Source organism: Protopterus annectens, chromosome 1.part2 (genome assembly GCF_019279795.1).
Source record: "Protopterus annectens isolate FY-2018-M chromosome 1.part2, PAN1.0, whole genome shotgun sequence".
NCBI lineage: Eukaryota > Metazoa > Chordata > Ceratodontiformes > Protopteridae > Protopterus > Protopterus annectens.
In genome coordinates, this window is record NC_056727.1 from 501,595,993 (window position 1) to 501,620,725 (window position 24,733).

At 43.4% G+C, this 24,733-nt stretch overlaps 1 protein-coding gene across 2 annotated transcripts in view; it reads left to right on the forward strand.

Moving 5' to 3' along the window:
- BUB1 (BUB1 mitotic checkpoint serine/threonine kinase) overlaps positions 1-24,733 on the forward strand; it is a 2,040,509-nt gene that overhangs the window by 1,182,715 nt on the left and 833,061 nt on the right. For both annotated transcript variants that reach the window (XM_044057238.1, XM_044057245.1), the window contains exon 13: positions 15,602-15,686. In XM_044057238.1, the coding sequence (XP_043913173.1) occupies positions 15,602-15,686 (85 nt within the window). The remainder of the gene's footprint in view (positions 1-15,601; positions 15,687-24,733) is intronic.

Below are 24,733 nucleotides of genomic sequence, written 5' to 3' on the forward strand. Positions count from 1 at the left end.
ACTGGATGCACCCTTAAACCATGCACACAGCCTTCCACAAAGCAGAAGAGGTCCTTAAAAGAATGGAGGAAAAAGCTAAATCTATGCAAACTGTTAAAGATTTCTTACAAGTACAGCCACCTAGATTCAGTAGGTATTGGCCTTCAACGAACTGGTCCTTTCCAAGTCCCTTCCATGCCTTCTCAGTCCAAACCCAGGAGCAGCAGACCACCAAGACTTAAGTCTCAGACTATGCACAAATCTAAGCAGTGGTGGGCTCCCTCACCCAAAGCAGGGAGTAGTAAGCCACCCCCTATGGAAAAATTGCACAATGAATTATCCTTAACTCTTTCAAGCCTTGCTTCAAATACTTGCACCTTTAGGAAAAAAGCTCGCCCTACATGCAAGAAACTGAGAATTCATTACCCAAGACAAATGGGTTTTAAACATAGTTTTCCTAGGATACAGATTCCACTTCCACTCTTTCCCTCCCCCATACCAGTGGGCGGAGGCCCAAAAACAGGTGCTGTCTCTCCTCAGCATCAAGGCTATTCATGCTGTCCCAGCAGAAAAAAGGGGACAAGGTTTCTATTCAAGACTGTTCCTGGTTCCCAGAAAAGAAAACTCCTGGCATCCTATCCTGGACCTTTCTATCCTCAACACCTTTCTGGTGGTTCCAAAATTCAAAATGCTAACTCTTCAGCAGCTTCTTCCCATGCTAGCCAAGGATGCCTGGCTGGCAACCCTAGATTTAAAAGAAGCTTATCTGCACATCCCAATCAAGGGAATCTTGCAGGAAATACCTACGTTTCAGGGCAGGCTCCATGCACTACCAGTTCTCTGTACTTCCCTTTGGCTTATCTACTGCTCCCAGGGTATTGACAAAATGCCTACCTCTAGCCATTGCATTTTGCAGGTAGAGAATCAGATTTACCCATATTTGGACGGTTGCCTGAGTCAGGACTTGTGATTACAGCACCTGGCATTTGTAAAGAGACTTCTAACTTCACTGGGATGCACCATCAACGATTAGAAATCACACTTATTACCCTGCCAACAGATTGTATTCCTAGGAGCAAGCTTGAACACAACTTCACAGATGTCATTCCTCACTACAGAGAAACAAGTTTATTTGACAACCTACTTCAATCTACTGGCCACAAAAACCCAGCTATCTGCAAGGAAAATCCTGCAAGCCCTGGGGTTCATGGCCTCTTGCATTCTGATAATTCCATATGCAAGACCACATATGAGGAAACTTCAGTGGTATCTAAAAAGTCTATGGTGTCAACATTCTCAGGACCTGGATACAATGATTCCTATCATTCCTTGCCTAAGGGCAGAGTTCCTTTGGTGGGCAGAGGCCTGCTGCCACAACAAGGGACTCACTGTCACTCTATCCCCTGCCGCCCAAACCCTAACAGACGCATCAGACTATGCATGGGGGCTCACATGGCAGGGCAGTGCATTCAGGGCAAATGTAACCCAATACAGATGCACCTGCATATCAATCCTAAAGAAATGTTAGCTGTACAGAATGTTCTGACAGCCTTCAAAGACCTTATTCTACCAGGACAACTATTGGCAACGAGAGACAACACCACAGTTATGTAGTACATAAACAAGCAGGGGGAACCCATTCCTTCCCACTCTGCAGACTAGCCATGGCTCTGTGGAACACAGCCCTTGAGCAACCAAGTGAACCTGCAAGCTCAATTCCTGCCGGGCCAACTAAATTCACTGGCAGACAACTTAAGCAGAAATCTCATGGAGCCACACGAATGGAAACTGGAACCCAAAATATTCAAGCTCTTGAGGAACAGATGGACACCAGAGGTAGACCGGTTTGCTTCCACTCAGAACTACCAGTTGAACAAATACTACACCAGAACTCTCCAGTCATGCTTGGAAAGTGGATGCCCTGTCCTTTACCTGGGAAGGCCTCTCAGTTTATGCCTTTCCCCCCTGTGCCTCTCCTCTCGAAGGTCCTTCTAAAGATCAAACAGGACAAGCCAAGGACCATGCTGATGCCACTGTACTGGCCATGCCAGCACCGTTACCCCGTTTTGCACAGTCTGACCGTGCTACAACCCTGGCACCTGCCTCAGACCCCTTCCCTGCTGTCCCAGCAGACGGGCCAGATTCTGCACCCTCAGCTTCAAACCCTGAACCTTGCAGGCTGGCTAATTCCCTGCGTTCACCTCTAGCAACCCTCCGTAAGCAGGTGCTGGATGTCATTCTTGAGGCAAGGAGGTCTAGTACTAGAAAATCCTATTCAGAAAAGTGGAAAAGATACTGTTCCTGGAGCCAGTCTCAGGAGATGGGCACAACGGTGCCCAGCTTAACTCATATTCTAGATTATTTAAGAGAAATGCTCCACAAGGGCCTATCTTTCTCTTCAGTTAAGATTCATGCCTCAGCCATATCAGCTGTTTATAATACTGAGCTACCCCTCTTCTTTCATTCACTGCTAAAGCAATTCCTTAGAGGGGCCAAAAATGTAAGACCCCCCCCCCAGGAGAGCCCCCACTCCAGCCTGGGACCTTAACTTTTTGTTGGAAAAACTTACTTTTCCCCCCTTTGAACCAAATTCCTTTCTTGGAAAACAGGTTTACGTCTAGCAGTCACTTCTGCAAGAAAAATGTCTGAACTGCAGTTCCTTATAGCAGTGGAACCTTTCACTATCTTCCATGCAGACAGGGTTTCCCTCAGGACTAATCCATTATTTATGCCCAAGGTGGTGTCTAGTGTGGCTCTGAACTAGTCCATTTATTTGCCTCCTTTTTTCCCTAATCCCCAGAATAAAGGAAAAAGGATACTGCATTCCCTGGACATGCACAGACAGCTTAGATTCTATTTTGACAGGACTAAGCCTCTCAGAAAATCTGACCAGCTGCTAGTCAGTTTTTCTGCAGGTGCAGAGGGTAAGGCCATTTCAAAGCAAACCATTTCCAAATGGATAGCACATTGCATCCATTTCTGCTACAAGCACCATGGAAAACCTACCCCACAGGGGATAAGAACACATTCCACCAGGGCTGCATCTACCTCTACTGCATTTCTCAGTGGAGTTCCTACCAGGGACATCTTGGAAGCATTACCACTTTTTCTAAATCCAGAGCTGGATTTGCCACAGCAGTCTTACAGGGCCTGATTGCTAGCCCTAATGCTCTTTAACTACCTCCATCATTCCTTAGCTTTGGGAATCAACCCAAATGTGATGACTGCAGCAGTGAAACATGAAGAACATAGTATAGTTACCATAAATGTAGATGTTCAAGTGTATTCACTGTTGCAGTCCTTGTTACCCTCCCTCCAGCCCCTTGATTATCTTTGCTTTCTCCTATCCTTTTGGTTTGGCATATCTTACACAAAGTGTATTTACTTTTTGCTGGAGATGTTCCATACCATGCAATTGCTTCCTATTGTGGGGCACCTGACATCTGGGGCAAGAAAAACTGGTGTAATGGCGTTGGCTGCATGTTTTATACCCCTGACGACCTGACGTCATGGAAGAAGCGAAAGTTTCCGAGACAGAAATCCCAAGACTCTGGTATTCAGGCCGGCTTAGGGCTACCTGCAGGCAGATAACCCAAATGTGATGACTGCAACAGTGAATACACTCAACATCTACATTTATGGTAAGTGTACACAACTGTACTTTCCTCTATAGCATCTTTTTTCTGAGGACGTGCTTCAGGTTCTTCAGAAGGCCAGAAACCCCATGTCTAGGAAATTCTACTTATCCAAATGGAAGAGGTTTTCTGTTTGGTCTTTTTCTCGTAACCTGAACCCACTTACTGTGGCTGTTCCCTTGGTTCTCTTACTTGTGTGAAGTGCTCAGTGTTGGGCTGACATATTCTTCTATTAAAGTCCACTGCTTAGCTATTTCTGCTTGTCTGCCTTTAGCTCCTCCTTTGGCCTCTATGTTCGAGACCAAACAGTTAAAGGCATCCTGCATTTTAGCCCACTCAGGAAGCCTGTTCCTCCTCCCTGGGATCTTTATTTTGTTTTTGAGAAATTGACATAGGCTCCTTTTGAACCTGCAGCTTCAGTTTCCTTACAGCATTGTTCTTGGAAGACTGTTAGCCCTTAATTCTGCCTGGCGGGTGTCTGAGCTTCAAGCCCTTATGGTTGTTCCTCTGTTTTTTGTTTTTCATAAGGACAGTGTCTGTTCGTACCACTCCTCTCTTTATGCCTGTTGTGGTGAATGAGTTGTCTCTTAATCAGTCTGTTCATTTGCCCACTTTTTTCCCTTCTCCGCAATCTGCTAGTGAGAAGGTGTTGTACACTTTGGATGTGCATAGACAACTCAGATTTTATTTGGGCAAAACTAAAGCTTTTCGAAAATCTGATCAGCTTTTTGTTTCTTTTCATCCTTGATCGTTAGGTTTGGGGAGCTTCCATGCAAACTATTCCCTCTTGGATTTCTAAAGCAATTTCTTTTTGTTAATTTTCATGGTAGAAGCCTTCCTTCTATGGTCAAGGTTCACTTTACTAAAGCTGTGGCGGCTTCTGGTGCTTTCAAGGATTTGGATACTAATTCTATCCTTGAGGCAGCTCCTAGAAGGCTCTGCTTGGCCCTTCCTTCTCCCTGAGCTTTTGCACTCTCCCTCATACTGCAACACTGAAATGGAAGGACATATTACAGTTGTGTAAAATCTTACCATAACAGTAGATGTCCTTCTCTTCACTGTTGCAGTATTCACTCCCTCCTCCCAATGGTCTTTTGTCCCTCTGGATGTGTATGTTACCCTCTGCTGTCCTAGAGCTGGCATTCCTCCTGCGGCTCTCGGTCCTGAGGGTGATGCATCTGGACATCACCTTTATGGTCTATGCCTTGAGCAGGGAGCATATGAGTGTCGTGTGACGTATCGTTGGCAACCTAAAGGCTTTGGTATACTGATTGGATGTCTGCCCACCCTTGGCAGGGATCCCTTATGTTATGAACACTGCAACAGTGAAGAGAAGGACATGTACTGTTATGGTAAGATTTTACACAACTGTTCTTTTTTAGTTGTGTGCGCTTGAACCACTAATAGACTTGGTTCTGTCAGTGAGTTAGCTTGCTATCCAGCTGGTAACACAGGGGATTACATTTAATAGGATTATCTTATTAGTAATGTCTTAGTATGAAATGGTATTGTAGGCTTTGACAAAATCAAGGTAAGCCAAGTGAACTGATTTACCCACATCTGATGCTTTAGTGACTTGTTTAAAAAAAAGTCCCCTTGGTTCAAGAGGCAGAAGTCCCCTTTAACAAACCCATATTGGTTCATTTGCAGGTTTTGAAGACTGACTGTGCCTTTGTTTATGAAATCCATAATTATACTCTCCATTGCCTTACAGATAAGGCAAGTGAGACTGATGGGTCTGTAGTTGCTCAGGTCGTCTGCGTGTCCCAACCTTTGTGGAGTGGATGACTACAGTAGTTCTCACCTCTAATGTGAGGGGTGATTTAAAAGTACTGTAGTGAATGCCTAGCTAATTTTATTGAAGATTTTGTTCTTTGTTTGCTTTTTGTTCTACTGAGAGTGCTTTCTAGGATCGATGATATCCTTGGAAAAGGTCACCAATAAGTATGCCTGTAGGAGACAAATTCCCCTTATGAACCATCACTTCTAAAATGTATTCTGCTTACTGGAAAGCCACCTGGTTTTCTCTTATGAGCACCATTTTTTTTTTTTTAATAGGAAGACTCTTCAGCATCTGAACAAAAATCTTTTGGCCTGCCTTTATTAAATCATCACATGTCATTTTAAGTTGCAGCATGACCTTTCTTGAGCATAATCAACTTGGTCCTGGATCGAAGGCTGTCATTCCCTCCTTCAGTAGGCAAACCTTGCACCAGCCAACTTGGTGGTGTAGAGGGATTAAGCCCTGACTATGGCCTAGGGGGCCAGAGTTCGGTTAGCATCTCAGGTGCTTGATGGAGCTGTCAGGGTGAGCCTGTCCTATGGAGAAAGGTGGTCAGAGCCAGTCATGTACTGTAGCAGTCCTTCAGAGCAAGGAGACATCCGTGTGATATGAGAATGTGCGTCATCAAGCTGCTGGTTCACAGTAGCCTTCATCAAGCAGATACTCAGAAGTGTGCACCTTCATAGCAAGGTATATTGGCTCCTGCTGTGATGTGGAGTACATGTCCCCCTGCTTGAGGAAAAGAGTAGGCTGTAAGAAAATAAGCAAACCTCAAGCTGCCTAAATGATGGTTCCTTCCTGTGGGATGAGCTTGAGTACAAATGAGGACACTTGATGGTCAGTAGACGCAGGAGCTAAAGGCATTTAACAATAACTTCTACCAGATATACATGGAAGGAACACAAGACCAAACAGCACAGGAAAATGGATAAACCCAAAAATGATTGTGGCAAAGTCTCAGGGATATCTTCTATACAGTGCCCACCCACCCCCTCCACTTTAGTTCTGTTTAACTGCATACAGTTTGAGAAATATGTTGCAAAGTGGGCAACAGTTCGTATGCCACCTTTCCCTCTTGGAGAGTACTCCACATTGGCTATGGCTCAGGCTCAGCTAGCTAAACTAAAAAGTAAGAGAGGAGAGAACCCTCTTCAGACTGGTCATCCGAGTCCAAACTCAACAAGAAGGAGCTATACATTAAAAAGCTTTCTGCTTAAGGTTTTATAATATGAATAATGGGAAATCCATATCTGTTTGTTTGCTAGAAGATGCCTGATTTGGAGAATTCCTCAGTTAAAGCAGAAACATTTACATTGTATGGGGTGGGGATCAAAGAATTGCAGGCCCTCAGGGCGTATGTAGAACTGGTGTGTTATATGAACCTTGACTGGCAACCATCCCTCCAATTTTTCAGGTGTTTGAAAAACACTTTTCTTGGACTTAATTCTCAAGCTTTAGCTCATGGAAATCTTAAACTTTTCAAGGTCGACTGAAAGTTCAGATACTTATCAAGCAAACCAGTATTTGATTATTCTGCTGCTGTTCATCTCCGTGCTGTACAAAGTTCTAGTTCACTCAAGGGTATACTCTTCCAACTAAGAGTGGTTGCAAGAATGTTTATCGTGTTTCACTGTTGCAGCCATTACTCTTGGGTTATCCTGCTGGCAGGCTACCCTCAGTCGGCCAGAATTCCAAAGTCTAGGTCCGGCGTCGGTTGCTGTCGGTTTTGTGCTAGATTTAACCAACGCACTGTTAAGCGTTGGTTCAATTTTGCATTTCATTACTTTGGCCGAAGATTTAATTATATAATGCCGTTGGACTAGCCGACAATCGGAGTTTACAAAAACGCAAGGACAAGGAAAAGGATAGGCATCCGAGGTCCAAAACCGACGACGAGCCTCTGCTAGGCTAGTCGCCGGTTCTCAGTGAGGCCCTTTCGCAGCCCCTGGCACCCGCTACCTTAGAGCCACAGGCCACGTCCGACTCCCACGTGGAGCCGACTGGTCCTCTGGATACTCAAGGTATTCGACACTCTGAAATCATTCCCTCAGATGGGTCCAGAGCTGCTGAGCAGGCATTGGCTTCTGAGGGTGTCTTCAGACCTACACAACTATATATTAAGCCATCTTCAGCTTCAAAGACTAAAGCAGCTCTAAAGACAAAGAAACAAGCATTCTCCTGCTCAGACTTCCATGCCTAAAAAACAGATGCTCAAAATGGCCGAAGACCTAATTACTTTGATCAGGGGCTTCCATCCCCCTCCTCATAAGAGGCCTAGGCAAGAGACAGAGTATGATTCTTCTGATCGGGTTTCTATTTCCTCGGATTCCTCTTCTGAACAGGATTACTCCATGCTTCCCTATGAGGATTCTGATGAAGAAGAATCCATTCCTTCAGCCTCTCCTCCTGAGGATTATTCTTTTGGGGAAACCCTGCATACCATGACGGAGCATTTCCATTGGGAGAGCCAAGATTATTCTGAATCTAAGAAAGGCTCAGGGACTTTCTGCTACTTCCTCAGCACAGACCCCTTGCTATTCCACCTGTTCTAGACATTGTAGATGTATTTTCAGAGTCCGGCCTGTCCCCTGACTCTCTACCCACTGCACCTGCTAAGTCAGACAGACACTACAGGGTCCCGGATTCTCATAAATTCCTATATACAAACCCCGCTGCTGACCCAGAAACTATATCTCAGGGTCCCAAAGGGGTCAAAGCTTCCACTGCAAAAAACCCTGTCCCCTCTGATAGGGATTCTAGGGCTCTAGACAGATGGGGGGAAAAAAGTCTACACTTCTGCTACCCTGGCTGTAAGGGCTTTAAATTGTCAGTTTCATATGCTTAAATATCAGCAATATTTAATGTCACTGCTTAAACATGAATTGTTGACAAATACTGAATGTTCTGAGAACAAGGAATTGCAGGATTTATTGCATGCAGCTGAACAAGTGGGAAAGCATACTTTGCAATGTGGTTATGATTCACTGGAGGCCTCTTGCAGGGCTGCTGTTACATGTTCTGTTATTAGAAGGCATGCTTGGTTAAAGGAACAGAATCTGCCTGATCATGTTAAAGCAAAATTATTAGATGCACCATTACAGCATGATACTTCGTTTGGTACTAAAGCAGAAGAGGTGTTGAAAAAAAATGGAGGATAAAGCAAAATCCATGCAGACAGTCAAGGATTTCTTACAGGTACAGCCGCCCAGGTTTAGCAGGAACTGGCCATCTAAAAATTGTTCCTTTCCAGTGTCAGACAGGCCACAACGAGGCAGATACATGCGTCCCAGAGGCAGGTCTCAGCCCCAAGGCTCATACAGGCCTAAACAATGGGGTTGCTCCTACCTCCAAAAGCGGAGAAGACAAATCACAGCTTTACAGGAAACCGTCCCAATGACTTTCCTCTACCAGATCCAAGCACTTTTCTTTTGGCAGCCCCCTTAGGGGGAAATCTAGCACTTTCTTCATCAAATTGGCAAATGGTTACCCAAGACAAATGGGTCCTGAACATAGTGTCCCAAGGCTGCAGGTTCCATTTTCACCCTCTACCAAGGTCAAAAGGTATGCCAGACCTGCCACACAATCAATGGACAGAGGCACAAAAACAAATTACAGCCCTCATGGACATGAGGGCCATTCAGCAAGTACCACAACAAGAGCAGGGGCAAGGATTTTACTCCAGACTTTTTCTAGTACCCAGAAAGGACAAAACCTTGAGACCAATACTGGACTTGTCTATACTAAATAAGTTTCTGGACGTTCCAAAATTCAAGATGTTGACTCTACAGCAGCTACTGCTCATGCTGGGCAAGAAGGCTTGGCTCGTAACTTTGGACCTAAAAGAGGCATACCTGCATGTCACAATCAGACAATCTTGCAGAAGATACCTCAGTTTCATAGCTGGCTCATTGCATTACCAATTCTCTGCACTGCCCTTTGGCTTAACTACTGCACCCAGGATCTTCACAAAATGCCTGGCACCAGTAATTGCGTTTTGCAGACAAAAAGGAATCCAAATATATCCCTACTTGGACGACTGCCTAATTCAAGCAGAGAACAAAGATATTCTTCTAAAGCATCTGGCGTTTGCAAAACGATTACTAATTGGCCTAGGGTACACAGTAAACGAAAAGAAATCAAAACTAGTGCCCTCTCAAGAGATAATATTCCTGGGTGCAAGCTTAAATACAACTGCCCAGATGGCTTATCTCACGCCAGACAAACAAAAGCATCTGACTACTTACTTCAAGAAATTGGCAACACAAACCCACTTATCTGCAAGGAAAATCCTGCAGGCCTTGGGTTTTATGGCATCCTGCAATCTACTAATTCCATATGCCAGACTGCATATGAGGAAAGTACAATGGTATCTAAAAAGTGTTTGGACTCAGCATTGCCACAGCCTGGAGACGGTAATTGCACTCATTCCCTGCCTGCAACCGGAGTTTCGATGGTGGGCAGAAGCCTGTCACCACAACAAGGGTCTGCCATTCAGTCTACCCACAGCCAGACAGACACTGACAACGGATGCATCAAATTATGCCTGGGGGGCCCCATATGGCAGGAAAATGTATTCAGGGCACATGGCCTGCAAACCAGATGCATCTTCACATCAATCAAAAAGAGATGCTAGCTGTTCAAAATGCCCTGACAGCTTTCAAGAACCTACTTCATCCAGGACAGTTACTGATAAAGACAGACAACACTACGGTCATGTGGTACATAAACAAGCAGTGAGGTACACATTCCTACCCCCTCTGCAGACAAGCAATGACCTTATGGAACCCAGCATTGGCTTTTCAAGTTCACCTGCAAGCACAATTCCTGCCAGGAAAAACAAATACTCTGGCAGACGAAGTAAGCAAAATCCTCATGGATCCCCACGAGTGGAAACTGGATCCACAAGTCTTCAGCATGATAATAAGGAAATGGGGATGCCCAGACATAGATCTATTTGCCTCCCCTCACAACTGCCAATTGCAGAGATTTTGCACAAGGATTTATCACAAGCAAGCATGGAAAGTGGACGCCCTATCCTTCAGCTGGAAAAATCCAACAGTATATGCCTTTCCTCCACTGCCTCTCCTTCCCAGGGTACTCCTAAAGGTCAGATGAGAAGCCAAAAATGATACTGATTGCACCAGACTGGCCAGGCCAGCACTGGCACCCAATCCTAAAGAGCTTGTCTCAAGGTCCAGCATGGATATTGCCTCAAACTTCTCACTTGCTGACACAACAAAACAGTCAGATCCTGCACAGCCAACTCAGGACCTTAAATCTGGCAGCATGGCGGATAATGTAGCCATTCAGAACACTCCTCTTTCAAAAGCTGTTTTTGATGTTATCTTGGAGGCCAGGAGGCTCAGTACCAGAAAATCTTATGCAGAGAAATGGAAGAGATTCTGTGCTTGGAACCAGGAACAAGGCATTGGCACGTGTGTACCAAATATCCCTCAGATTTTACAATACCTAACTGAGATGCTGAACAAAGGCCTTTCTTTCTCATCAATTAAGATTCATGCCTCTGCCATTTCAGCCCATTACAATGCGGAACCACCTATCTTTTCTCATCCTTTAATAAGGCAGTACCTCAGAGGGGCCAAAAACATTAGGCCTCCAAGGAGAGCACCAGTTCCGGCTTGGGACCTCAATTATGTTTTGGAAAAACTCACACTGCCTCCTTTCGAGCCAGCATCAACAGTAGATATAAAAGTCTTATCCTGGAAAACAGCTCTGTTCCTAGCAATAACCTCTGCAAGGCGAGTCTCAGAGTGACAAGCACTCATGGCTGTGGTACCTTGCATCATTTTTCATCCAGACCGGGTTTCTGTGAGGACAAACCCTACATTTATGCCTAAGGTGGTGTCCAGTGTGGCCCTCAACCAAAACCATTCACTTGCCTACCTTTTATCCAAATCCACAGAACAAGGGTGAGAAAATTCTGCATTCTTTGGACATACACAGGCAGCTACGCTTCTACTTGGACAGAACTAAAGCTTTCAGAAAGACTGAGCAACTTTGTGTCGTATGCTGCGGGATCACAAGGAAAGGCCATCTCAAAACAGACTATTTGTAAATGGATAGGCCATTGCATCTGTTTCTGCTATTCTCAACATGGCAAATCAGTGCCTAACGGCATTAGGCCTCATTCCACCAGAGCAGCAGCCACTTCAGCAGCCTTCCTCAGAGGAGTACCAACCAAAGATATCTTAGAGGCTGCAACCTATAGTTCAGTGTACACCTTCACAAAGCACTACCACTTACCTCTTTATGTCCAGAGCAGGCTTTGCCACTGCAGTCCTGCAGGGCCTCATAGCCTCTCCTAATCCTATTTAGCCCAGCCACCCATCCTCAGCTTTGGGATTCAACCCAAGAGTAATGATTGCAACAGTGAAACACAATGAATATAGTACAGTTGTGTACCTACCATAAATGGTAGATGTTCGAGTGTGTTCACTGTTGCAGTCCAGGTTACCCACACACCATCCCCCTTTTTTTTGCTGGGTCTATCTGCACTTCTCTATCCTATACAACCTTTTTGGTGTATTCGCTTGTAGATGAAGGAAATGTTATTTTTGTGCATGCATTTTTAATTGGCATATTTTTCAGCCTACCAATTTGGGGGCACCTGACATCTGGGGCAAGAAAAACTGAGAAAATGGCGTCTGCTGCATCTTTTATACCCCTGGCGCACTGACATCAGGGAAGAGGCGACAGCAACCGATGCCGGACCTAGACTTTGGAATTCGGGCCGACTTGAGGGTAGCCTGCCAGCAGGATAACCCAAGAGTAATGACTGCAACAGTGAATACACTTGAACATCTACATTTATGGTAGATACACAACTGTACTTTCTGGACCACTTTGTGAAAAGTGTTTACATGCCCTCCACACTGGATATCAGAGCAGTTGTCAAACTCCTGTGATCATTCATCAGGCTGATATTCTAAGAAAGATGAAAACAGGCATACCATAGTGTGTGGATGTGATATCCTAAGACCAACTTAGTTTAAAATTCAGAATCTACCCAAAAGTGTCAAAGGACAGCTGTTAAATGCACCATTGGCCAGTTATCTATCCATTCCAAAATGTAGCAAAACTGCAATATTAGAGTTTTACAGAAAATTTAGGTTAGAACAATTCAAACAGTATAGTGCCATCTGAGGAAAAAAACAGTGGAGAAGAGGACACAATCACAAGGCAAAAAAAAAAAGAGAAATTTTTCTCCAAGCCAAGAAATTCCCACTCTCTTATTTGACTGTACCATATCCCAGTTCATTTCTCTGTTCCACCTTCTGGGACAGTCTCTCATTCTAGAGAAAACTTTTTTTCAACAGTCTTGTTAAAGATCCATGGATAAGAGAGGTGATTGTCTGGATACTTAGCCTGAACGCTTTTTATCCATTTATGTGCATCTCTTCTTCCTTTGGCCAGATTTCCCAAGTATTTCCTTTTATGAAGTAACAGTTGGAGGAAGGGCACCATTAATAGGGTCCTATTATTAGAACGGGTGACAGGGCTTTATTCAAGGCTGCTGTTAGTACCCAAAATGGATGGGCTTGGTACCTAAAAGGAATGTACCTTGGAGATTTATGCTATATTTCTCCAGATAAATTAAATGTGTGGGGCCTTTTCCCCTTGTTCCTACAGAATGCATTCATGGTGATCGTTGGCATGAGGGATCCATAGCTTCACATTCATATTCACAAAGAGCACAGACAATGCCTTGATTTATAACAGGGACAGAGCACTTAATATTCGTACCTTGGGGTGGGGGAATCAGAATTCACATCCATCTGTAGGTGGATGACTGTGGTCTAGAAGCATATTCCAGTAGGAATTTATCAGATCCCTGAGATATATAGTCCATTGACTGACCAGATTGGGGATCTTGTAGATTCATAGGTAAGCACTAAGCTAGCTACCTTTGCAGGCCATTTTAAACCTTGCTAATTTGTCTTTTGTGCTTGAATTAACCTATCCCATTTGGTTAGAAATTGACCTTATTCATATCTTGTGGTCAATAATTGCATATTACCCTAAGGAGAATAACTGAGATCATACCATAGATAATTTGAGGGGACCCATGCATGGGAAAAATAATTTTTGAGGAGCTGTCTGACCATTAGTAGTACAAGGGAGTAGCCCTGGGGTAAATTGTCTTTTTCCCATCTATATAGCCAAGTTGTGCTTGAATATGGACAGGAATGAACTGTGTTTTTTGGCTGGGTGTTTGTTCCAGAGCGGCAGTATCCTCTCTGAGATGTACCTGTTCCTCCAACCCATTCTGTTGCTGTTGCAGAAGAGGGTTAGATCCCCAGACCAAGTATTTCTGATGCCGTTTGAGCTGATGTGCAGTAAAGCCATCTTCCTTCAGCCCTCATAATTCCAATGTGACCACTGTCCTTGCCAATGAAGTTTTGGGTGGTATTTGATACAAAATCCAGTAGATCCTCTCTCATTTAATACATTTCTGTTTTTCTACACCAAGGTGAATAGAGACCTGTTATAACAGCAAGCTCCTTCCTGAGAGCACTGGGCTGTATGCTGTTATCCATCCTTACAGTACAGTTGGCTGAATTACACATGTTGAAGGTCCAGTGGTACTTGAGAATTCCTTAAAACTAGCAGCTCCACCCTTTAGAGCAAGTTTCCTTCTCATTTCCGTTTTGCCTGTGTCTTGTGGCATATACTAAGCTATGACCTGGTTGTCCTACCAGAAGTAGCAGACATCCTTGTTGAGTTTTTTAATCAATAACCGGGAAAAGCCGAAAGACACAAACAAACAAACAATAAGCAAAAAAGCTGTAGCTGGAATGGACTTCGATTGCTTTTCTACCATGTATTCTGCTGACACATCCTTAGAGACTCTGCACAGTGAGGAAATAGTCTCTGACAGGGAGATGTTCAGGGTTCTAGAAGTCAGGCCAGATAAATAGATATCTGTGTACAGCTAATTTCCAAGCACATTGAATGATGAAGTAGTGGATGATAGTAATCCAACATCTACTGTTGGTAAGTATGTTTACGAAAATGTGCTGCAGACTGACTTCAGAAGACCTTAGATTGTGAAGAAATCAGGAAAAGGTTTTTGTTTTGAGTTTAAAAGTACACCTGGATTTCAGAGAAAGAAGAGGTAGCTGGGGCATGTTTTGGAAGTGTAACGAGCTGGCAGACTAAAAATTCCTTACAGCATACTGTCAGAAATAATGGGCAAGCAAATGGATGAAACTAAAGAAAAGAGTTTATTTAAGCTGGGAGACAGGATCTAAATTGCCCAGAGCGTAGTAAGACCTTGTTGAGTTTAATTTGGGTGGCTGCCAAAAAAGTAATTACTAGAAAATGTAAGTCAAAGTCTAAACCAACCATATCTGAAGTTGTGAATATCGTAACATGAATAAAAGAACTGGAATGGGTAGGAGCAAATTACATAGAAGAAATTAAAATTGTGGGAAGAATACATGCAGTAAAATGTTTTGGAGGAAAAGGGAAGGTAGGAATTGACCAATTTATGTAATTTTGGATTGATTATATTATAAAAAAAGAATATATGTGATGTATAATGTTTGTAACAGTGAACATGTTAGTTTTTTTTTTATATATATATATATATATAAAACGTAAGCTTGCCTATATCACAACCGATAATTCAGTAAAGGTGTTTGTTCCACCCAACACTGGTTATTTTTTTAATTTAATAGGCATGTGCGCTCTTGCTGTCATGTGACATGCAGATACACAGCTCTCGGATCATTTTGTTTGAACCTTATTCATTAAAAATCATTATTGTATTCAGTTCAGACATGAATATGATGTAGGTTCTCTAAGTAGTAAGCATTGCTGAAATAATTTATAAAACTTGAGCTTAACATCAAGCTGAATGAGAGGTTTTGTTATAAATTAGAAATCGAATTTATGTTTAGCAGAATTTAGTTGATATGCTGTACTCTATCTGTTCTCTTCCTGGCAAATGAGACAAACTCAGACAGCTGAAGAATAAAACAGTAGTATTTCTACCTCAGTTAAACTTTCCTTTGCAAAACTATATAACCTCAGGAAGTTTGTTTTGCAAGTCCATTGTGACCTTCTAGATATAGTCATTGCACACATCATGACCTAATTTTTCCTGAATTTTGTCAGTCTACTTTATCTGTGACTCATGCCATTTAGTAACTGCTGTAATTTTGTGATTTTTGTTTCCTAGAAAATGCAGTAGTTGGCAGTGGATGGAGTACTGGTTTTGACCATGAAGAAAATATTGTGCAGATGCACAAAATTAGAAAACTAAGGTGAGAGCACACTTAGTCCATGATTTCTGTTTGCTGTTTCTACTTCCTTTTCAGAATATGCAATTTCTCTGAGGCAAAACGGGTTTGTTTTCTGTTCATCTTGAAATTGACCTGGATGATATCCTGTCACAATACTTGCATATCCAGACCTCTGTGTAGCTTTTGATAATCTTGTGTGTGGCAGTAGACAGTGATCTTGATTTTTAGTAATGAGAGGAGAGAAAAAAAAAAAAAAAATATATATATATATATATATATATATATATATATATATATATATATATATAAAATACACGCATCCACTATGTATATGTATGTGTGTATATATATATATATATATATATATCAAACACATGCACACGTGTGTGTGCATATATGGTTCTCCTTCACAAGCTCAAGTTACTGAAAGCTAGAAATTCATAAGCTCGAGCTCAGAATCTCGAGTTTCACTAACTCGAAATTGTGAAGGGGAGACGACCAAAAAAATAGGAAGTTTACTTGCATGTATGCAGGGGGCCAAGTCCCCCTGCACTCTCCCTACTTAAATATACCAGCTCCGTGCCCTCACTATAGTGGAGGACTGGAAATTCTCCCATATTGTGCTTCTGTATACAGTGCGGAATGGGAGATTTCCCTCATCCCTGTTGCATTGCGATCTCGGAGGTTGGTATATTTAAGTAGGGGTGTGTGGGGGGTGCAGGGAGGCTTGCCCCCTGCAAAAACAATGTAAAGACATTTTTGAATGTCTTTCACGTCCACTTTAGAATTTCGAGTTGCTGAAAACTCGAGATTCTGGGCTCGAGCTTATGAATTTTGAGCTTTCAGCAATTAGAGATGCTGAAGGGGAAGGAAACTCTCCACTTTTAATATACCATTACCTTACAAACACACACACACACACACACACACCACAGCACAGTCCTAAAGTAAGGCAATATGCTTTACTTGAAATTCAGGAACATTTAATGTCATTATGCTTCATTATTATATTCTATCAGTCACAAAATTTCTTAGTGACATTTTAAATCAAGCATAGTTGCCTTTTCCAAACAAAAAGAAGTTCTTGCACTTGAACTCACAACGTTCTCTTTAATTTCAATTAATTCTTTCAGGGAAATCTGTGCTGCTAAAAAGAAAACACTCAACTGTTAGGTTAGCAGCTGTGTTTTGCCTAACTCTAAGGCTTTCCAGTTGTCTTTTGTTTGATTCAGTGTGATTCTCAGGGCTTTTCCCACTGGTTGTCTCACTCAACACGCCACCCACTCTGCCTGCCTGTCTCTGTCTACTTCTGTTCCTCCCTTTTTACAAAACTGGGGGACATAACTGCCTTTATTCAGGGTATGTTTGTTGTGTTCTCCTTCCACAGCCCCTAGACACCAAAGCTATACAAACCACACAGTGATTACTATGAAACACTATACTACATACCTCACCCAGTTGGCATACTCAAGTAGGGAAGATCACATCCATTAATGATGGTGACAGATGAGGTCTGGAGAGCTGTGATATGGGAGTCAGGGGAGGAGCTCAAGCTTTGGAAGGGAAATATGAATGCAAGTCAGGACTACCTGGCAGTGACCAATATAAGGTATTAAAGTTGAAGAGAATGGATAAGATCCACTGTTATTGAAAGTACATGACTACCATTTCTTGACTTTCTTCTCAGCCTCTTGGAATTGTTCCTTTAGAAACTTGCGCTGTTTGCACTTTGACACCACTTTTAAGTCAGGTAGAGCATTGCTAAACCATTTGCAGCACCTGTCCCAGTTATTTATTCACACTCTTTAAATACACATGTTGTTTTATTTGGGACAAACCTTCCTGCAAGATGGCCAAGTCACTTAGGGATTCAAGGACTGCTGCTAGCTTGCAGTCCTCTGTAAACTTAGTCGGCCAGTGCCCTTTGGTGGTGATCTTTGTGTTTCACTGTTGCAGTCATTACACTTGGGTTATCCTGCTGGCAGACTACCCTCAGTCGGCCTGAATTCCAAAGTCTAGGTCCGGCGTCAGTTGCTGTCGCCTCTTCCCTGACGTCAGTGCGCCAGGGGTATAAAAGATGCAGCTGACGCCATTTTCTTCAGTCTTTCTTGCCACGTGGTGCCCGAAGCATAAGCAGTTCGCAAGTGCCAGTCGGCCGACTCCTGAGATTTTCGTGTTCAAATTTCAGATCCGAAGTCTTCATTAAAAGCTAAGTACCCCGTTGGGGAAACTTTTTTTCTTGCTCCAGACCGATGTCAGAAAAAGTTAATAATTTTATTTCTTGTGGGAAGCAAATACCTCATAAGGACTTTCATTCTTACTGTATTCCTTGCCTAGGCCCCGACCACGACGTTCCTAGTTATCAGTTTTGTGCTAGATTTAACCAGCTCACTATTAAGCGTCGGTACGATTTTGCTTTACACTATTTTGGCAGAGGATTTAATTATACCATGTCGTCAGATAGCCATCCGACTACCGGAATTCACAAGAAACGCAAAGAAAAAGAGAAGAACAGGCATCTGAGGTCCAAAACCGACGAGGCTTCTTCTAAGCCAGTCGCCAGTTCTCAGTGAAGCACCTTCACAGCCCCTGACGCCCGCTACTTTAGACCCGCAGGCTACCGACTCCCATGTGGAGTCGCCTAGGCCGCTGGAAGGTCAAAGTAGTGGACCTTCAGAGACTATTCCCTCAGATGGGTCTGGAGCCGCTAAGCAGGCATCGGCTTCTGAGGGTATTTTCAGGCCAACTCAATTATACGTTAAAACTTCTTCAGCTTCAAAGGCAAAGACTAAAGCACCCTTAAAGACAAAGAAACAAGTACAACAGCCTCATGGACAGGCCTCCATGCCCAAAAAACAGATGCTCAAAATGGCCGAAAACTTAATTACTTTGATCAGGGGTTCCCATCCCCCTCCTGATAAAAGGCCTAGGCAAGAGACAGAATATGAATCTTCAGATCAGGTTTCCATTTCATCTGATTCCTCTTCTGATCAGGAATACTTGGATTCTGATGCTGAAGAATCTATCCCTTCAGCCTCTCCTCCTGAGGATTACTCTTTTGGGGAAACATTGCATACCATGAGGGAGCATTTCCACTGGGAGAGCCAAGATTTTTCAGAATCTAAGAAAAGGCTCAGAGACTTCCTTTTACTACCGCAACACAGACCCCTAGCTATTTCACCTGTGTTGGACATTGTTGATGATGTATTTTCAGAGTCCAGTCTGACCCCCGACTCCTTACCTCCAGCTCCTGTTAAGCCGGACAGGTACTACAGGATCCCCGACTTATAAATTCCTTTTCAAAAACCCTGATGCTGACCCAGAAACCATCTCTCAGGGTCCCAAAGGGATCAAGGCCTCCGCTGCAAAAAACCCTACCCCCTCTGACAGGGATTCTAGGGCATTGGACAGATGGGGGAAAAAAAGATTTACACTTCCGCTACCTTGGCTATAAGGGCTTTAAATTGTCAGTTTCATATGTTCAAATATCAGCAATATATTATGTCACTGCTTAAACAGAAAATGTCAACAAATTCTGAATGTGCAGAAAACAAAGAAATGCAGGATTTATTGCATGCAGCTGAACAAGTTGGAAAGCATACTTTGCAATGTGGTTTTGATTCTTTGGAGGCCTCCTGCAGAGCCGCTGTTACGGGTTCTGTCATCAGGAGGCGTGCTTGGTTAAAGGAGCAAAGTCTGCCTGATCATGTCAAAGCAAAATTATTAGATGCCCCATTACAGCAAGATACTTTGTTTGTGGTTACAGCAGAAGAGGTGTTAAAGAAAATGGGGGACAAAGCTAAATCTATGCAAACGGTTAAGGATTTCTTGCAGGTTCAGCCTCCAAGATTTAGCAGACACTGGCCTACAAACAATTGGTCCTTTCCAGTGTCGACAGATCACAAAGGGGCAGATACAGATGCCCAAGAGGCAGATCCCGGCCCCAAGGCTCGTACAGGTCTAAACAATGGGGTGCTTCTACCTCCAAAGGTGGAGAAGACAAATCACAACCATACAGGAAACAGTCCCAATTACTTCCCCCTGCCTGCACCAAGCACTTATCTTCTGGCAGCACCTTTGGCGGAAAACTAGCACTTTTTTCTCAAAACTGGCACATAACCCAGGACAAATGGGTCTTAGACATAGTGTCAGAAGGCTACAAGTTTCACTTCCATACCCTGCCAAGAACAAACGGTTGGCCAGACCTGCCAAAACTTCAATGGGCAGAGGCACAAAAGCAAGTCTCATCCCTCATGGACATGAGGGCCATTCAACAAGTACCAGAGCAGGGACAAGGATTTTATTCAAGACTGTTTTTGGTACCAAGAAAGGACAAGACCTGGAGACCAATACTGGACCTTATCTATTCTAAACACATTTCTGGATATACAAAAATTCAAAATGTTGACTGTACAGCAACATCTGCCCATGCTGGGCAAGAAGGCTTGGCTGGTGACTTTAGACCTAAAAGAGAGGCATACCTGCATGCCCCAATCAGACATACATGCAGAAGATACCTCAGATTCAAAGCTGGCTCAATGCACTACCAATTCTCTGCACTGCCCTTTGGCTTATCTACTGCGCCCAGGGTCTTCACAAAGTGCCTGGCACCAGTAATTGCATTCTGCAGACAGAGGAATACAAATATATCCTTACTTGGGACGACTGCCTCATTCAAGCAGAAAACAAGGACATTCTACTACAGCATCTGGCGTTTGTAAAGAGATTTCTAACAGGCCTAGGGTACACAGTCAGCGAAAAGAAATCAAAACTAGTACCCTCTCAAGAGATAATATTCCTGGGTACAAGCTTAAATACAACTGCCCAGATGGCTTATCTCATGCCAAACAAACAAAGGCAACTGACTACCTATTTCAACCTGTTGGCAACAAAGGCCCAGTTGTCTGCAAGAATAATTCTACAGGCTTTGGGCTTCATGGCATCCTGCATTCTACTAATTCTATATGCAAGACTACATATGAGGAAACTTCAATGGTACCTAAAAAGTGTCTGGACTCAACATTGCCACAGCCTGGAAACAATAATTACCCTCATTCCCTGCCTGTAACAGGAGTTTCGTTGGTGGGCGAAGGCTTGTCACCAGAACAAGGGACAGCCATTCACTTTACCCAAAGCCAGGCAGACATTAACAACTGATGCATCAGATTATGCCTGGGGGCCCACATGGCAGGAAGATGTATTCAAGGAACATGGTCCGCAAACCAAATGCATCTATATATCAAAAAGAGATGCTAGCTGTCCAGAATGCCCTGACAGCCTTCAAGGACCTACTTTATCCGGGACAACTACTGATAGACAGACAACACCATGGTCATGTGGTATATAAACAAGCAGGGAGGCACTCATTCTTACCCCATTTGCAGACTAGCCATGACTCTGTGGTACACAGCTTTGACTTACCAAGTACATCTGCAGGCACAATTCCTGCCGGGAAAGATAAATACTCTGGCAGACAAACTAAGCAGAAACCTCATGGATCCCCACGAGTGGAAATTGGATCCACAAGTCTTCAGCATGATAACAAGGAAATGGGGATGCCTGGATATAGATCTGTTTGCCTCTCCTCACAACTACCAACTAAAAAGATTCTGCACAAGGACTTATCACAGACAAGAATGGAAAGTGGATGCCCTCTCTTTCAGCTGGAAAAGCTTAGCAGTATATGCCTTTCCTCCCCAAGGTACTCCTAAAGGTCAGACAAGAGAAGCCAAAGATGATGCTGATTGCCCCAGACTGGCCCCGCCAGCACTGGTACCCAATCCTAAGGAACTTGTCTCAATGCCCGGCTTGGACCTTGTCTCAAATACCTCATCTACTATCTCAACAAAACAATCAGATCCTGCACAGCCAATTAAAGACCTTAAATCTGGCAGCATGGCGGATAATGTAGTAATACAAAACGCACCTCTCACTAAAGCTGTAAGGATGTCATTTTGGAGGCCAGAAGGCCTAGTACCAGAAAATCTTACGCTGGAAAATGGAAGAGATTCTGTGCTTGGAACCAGGAACAAGGAATTGACACAGCTGTACCAAATATTCCTCAGATTTTGCAATACTTAACTGAGATGCTGGACAAAGGCTTATCCTTTTCATCAATCAGAATTCATGCCTCTGCCATTTCGGCTCATTACATTAGAGAGCCACCAATTTTTTCTCATCCCTTTTTAAATTAGTACCTCAGAGGAGCCAAAAACTTAAGGCCTCCAAGATCCTCACCAACACCTGCATGGGACCTCAATTATGTTTTGGAAAAACTCACCCTGCCTCCATTTGAGCCAGCCGCTATAGCTGATATAAAGTTTTTATCTTGGAAAACAGCTCTGCTCCTAGCAATAACCTCTGCAAGAAGAGTTTCAGAGCTACAGTTACTCATGGCTGTGGAACCTTTTATCATTTTTTATTCAGACAGGGTTTCTCTGAGGACAAACCCGACATTTATGCCTAAGGTAGTGTCCAGTGTGGCCCTTAACCAAACTATTCATCTGCCTACTTTTTACCCAAATCCACAGAATAAGGGGGAGAGAATTCTGCATTCTTTGGAAATACACAGACAGCTACGCTTCTACCTGAACAGAACCAAAGCTTTCAGAAAGACAGAGCAACTACTAGTGGCATATGCTGCAGGATCACAAGGAAAGGCTATCTCAAAGCAGACTATTTCAAAGTGGATAGGCCACTGCATCCGTTTCTGCTATTCACAACATGGCAAGCCAGTGCCTAAGGGCATTAGGCCACATTCAACCAGAGCAGCAGCCACTTCAGCAGCCTTCCTCAGGGGCGTACCAACCAAAGACATTTTAGAGGCTGCTACCTGGAGTTCAGTGCAGGGCTTCGTAGCCACTCCTAATGCTGTTTAGCTCCAGCCTCCCAACCATAGCTTTTGGGACTCTACCCAAATGTAATGAATGCAACAGTGAAACACGAAGAACATAGTACCGTTGTGTACACTTACCATAAATGTAGATGTTGGAGTGTATTCACTCTTGCAGTCCAGGTTACCCACCCACCACCCCCCATATCTTTGCTGGAACTTATCTGCTCTTCTCTAACCTATACAACCTATGTGGTGTATTTGCTTATAGATGAAGGTATTGTGTATATTTTGGTGCGTGCATGTTTTATTGGCATATTTTTAGCCTACCCTTTGGGGGGCACCTGACATCTGGGGCAAGAAAAACTGAAGAAAATGACGTTGGCTGCATCTTTTATACCCCTGGCGCACTGACGTCAGGGAAGAGGCGACAGCAACAGACGCCGGACCAAGACTTTGGAATTCAGGCCGACTGAGGGTAGCCTGCCAGCAGGATAACCCCAGTGTAATGACTGCAACAGTGAATACACTCGAACATCTACATTTATGGTAAGTGTACACAACTGTACTTTTGCTTTTAGTTCATAAAATTTGATGCCAAACAGGAAAGACCCCACCTCAAAACCCAGGGAGTCTCCACTGGTGACTGGTCTTTGTGGCACTGTACTCCTCCAATTTCTCTTATCCTTTTTTTCTTTCTGACTTTACTTCTCATCATACTCAACTTCACTTTTACACTAACTCCCCCACGTTCTCCCTCGCTGTAAAAACTGTTAAACACTACTCCTATAGCATATCATCCTCTCTTCCTACCCTGAAAATGCTTGCCCATAGAATAAGACTCCCTCCCAATTCCTTTCCTCAGTACAGGTACAAATTAGGAACCTCTCCCACCTTACTCCATTACATCACTTATACTTCACTTCTCCAACACCCTTATACTCTCAGGCAACATTCATTCCAACCCCGGCCAATTCAACAACTTATTTTACTCCCTCTTATTCAACTTGTATACCTCTGCAGCAGCACTACCCTACTCTCAAACATATCTTTCTATTCGATCAACATACACAGCATTCTTAAAATAACTGAATTTCACTCTTGGATAGCTCAATACTCCCCTGACATAATCTGTCTCAGAAACTTGGTTGAAGTCTCATAACACTGGCATTCAATTTCTACCGCAGGCTACATCATCTTACCCTATAACAACACGCAAAAAAGGAGGATGTGCTGCCATTATGTACTCTTACCACCTAACCTGATCCCCCCTCCCTAATACACCCACCTCTTTCCACCCAGCTGAACTTATTGTGACTAATTGTAAACTAAACATTCACAAAACTCTATTGCTAGTATCCATTTACCCCCTGGAGATAACATTCCCTTACTTAAACAGATTCTTCACTGGAAAGCTGACACTATACATAATGAAACTGTTGATGTTCTTCATGTTTCAGTGTTGCAGTCATCATATCATATTTGTGTTATCTACCTGCAGGTAGCCCTCAGCCAGCCTGAATACCAGAGTCTTGGGATTTCTTCGTCAGATGCTGTCACTTCTTCCATGACGGCAGGTCATCAGGGGTATAAAACATACAACCAACGCCATTATATCAGTCTTTCTTGCCGTGCAGTGCTTGAAGCAGAAGCAGTTTGCAAGTGCCGGTCGGCCGACTCCTGAAATTTTCGTTTTCGAATTTCAAACCTGAAGTCTTCTAAAAGATAAGTACCCCCATTGGGGATCCTTTTTTCTTGCTCTAACCGATGTCAGAAAAAAATTAATAATTGTCTTGCCTGTGGAAAGCAAATACCTCGTAGAGATTTTCATTTTTACTGCTTCAGCTGTTTAGGCCCAGACCACGATGTCCCTTGCTGTTGGTTTTGTGCCTTGTTCAACACTCGTACTATTCGTCGTCGGGTTATTTTTGTAGCTAAATACTTTCGCTGTTTATCTCTGTACTCTGAAATGGCTTCATTAAGCTATCTGACTACCGATGATCTGAAAAAACGTAAGCATAAAGACAGAGACAGACCGCATAGGTCCAAAACTGCCGACGACACTTCCGTTAAGCTAGTCGACAGTCCGCTGGTACTCAGTGAGGTGCTTTCGCAGACCCTGATTTCCATTTCTTTCTACTGAGACTCATTCGGAGTCTGGTATGCTGTGCGATACTTTGACTTTTGAACCTGTGGATGTCTCTACCTTGAATGGGTCCGAAGCCACTGTGCAAGT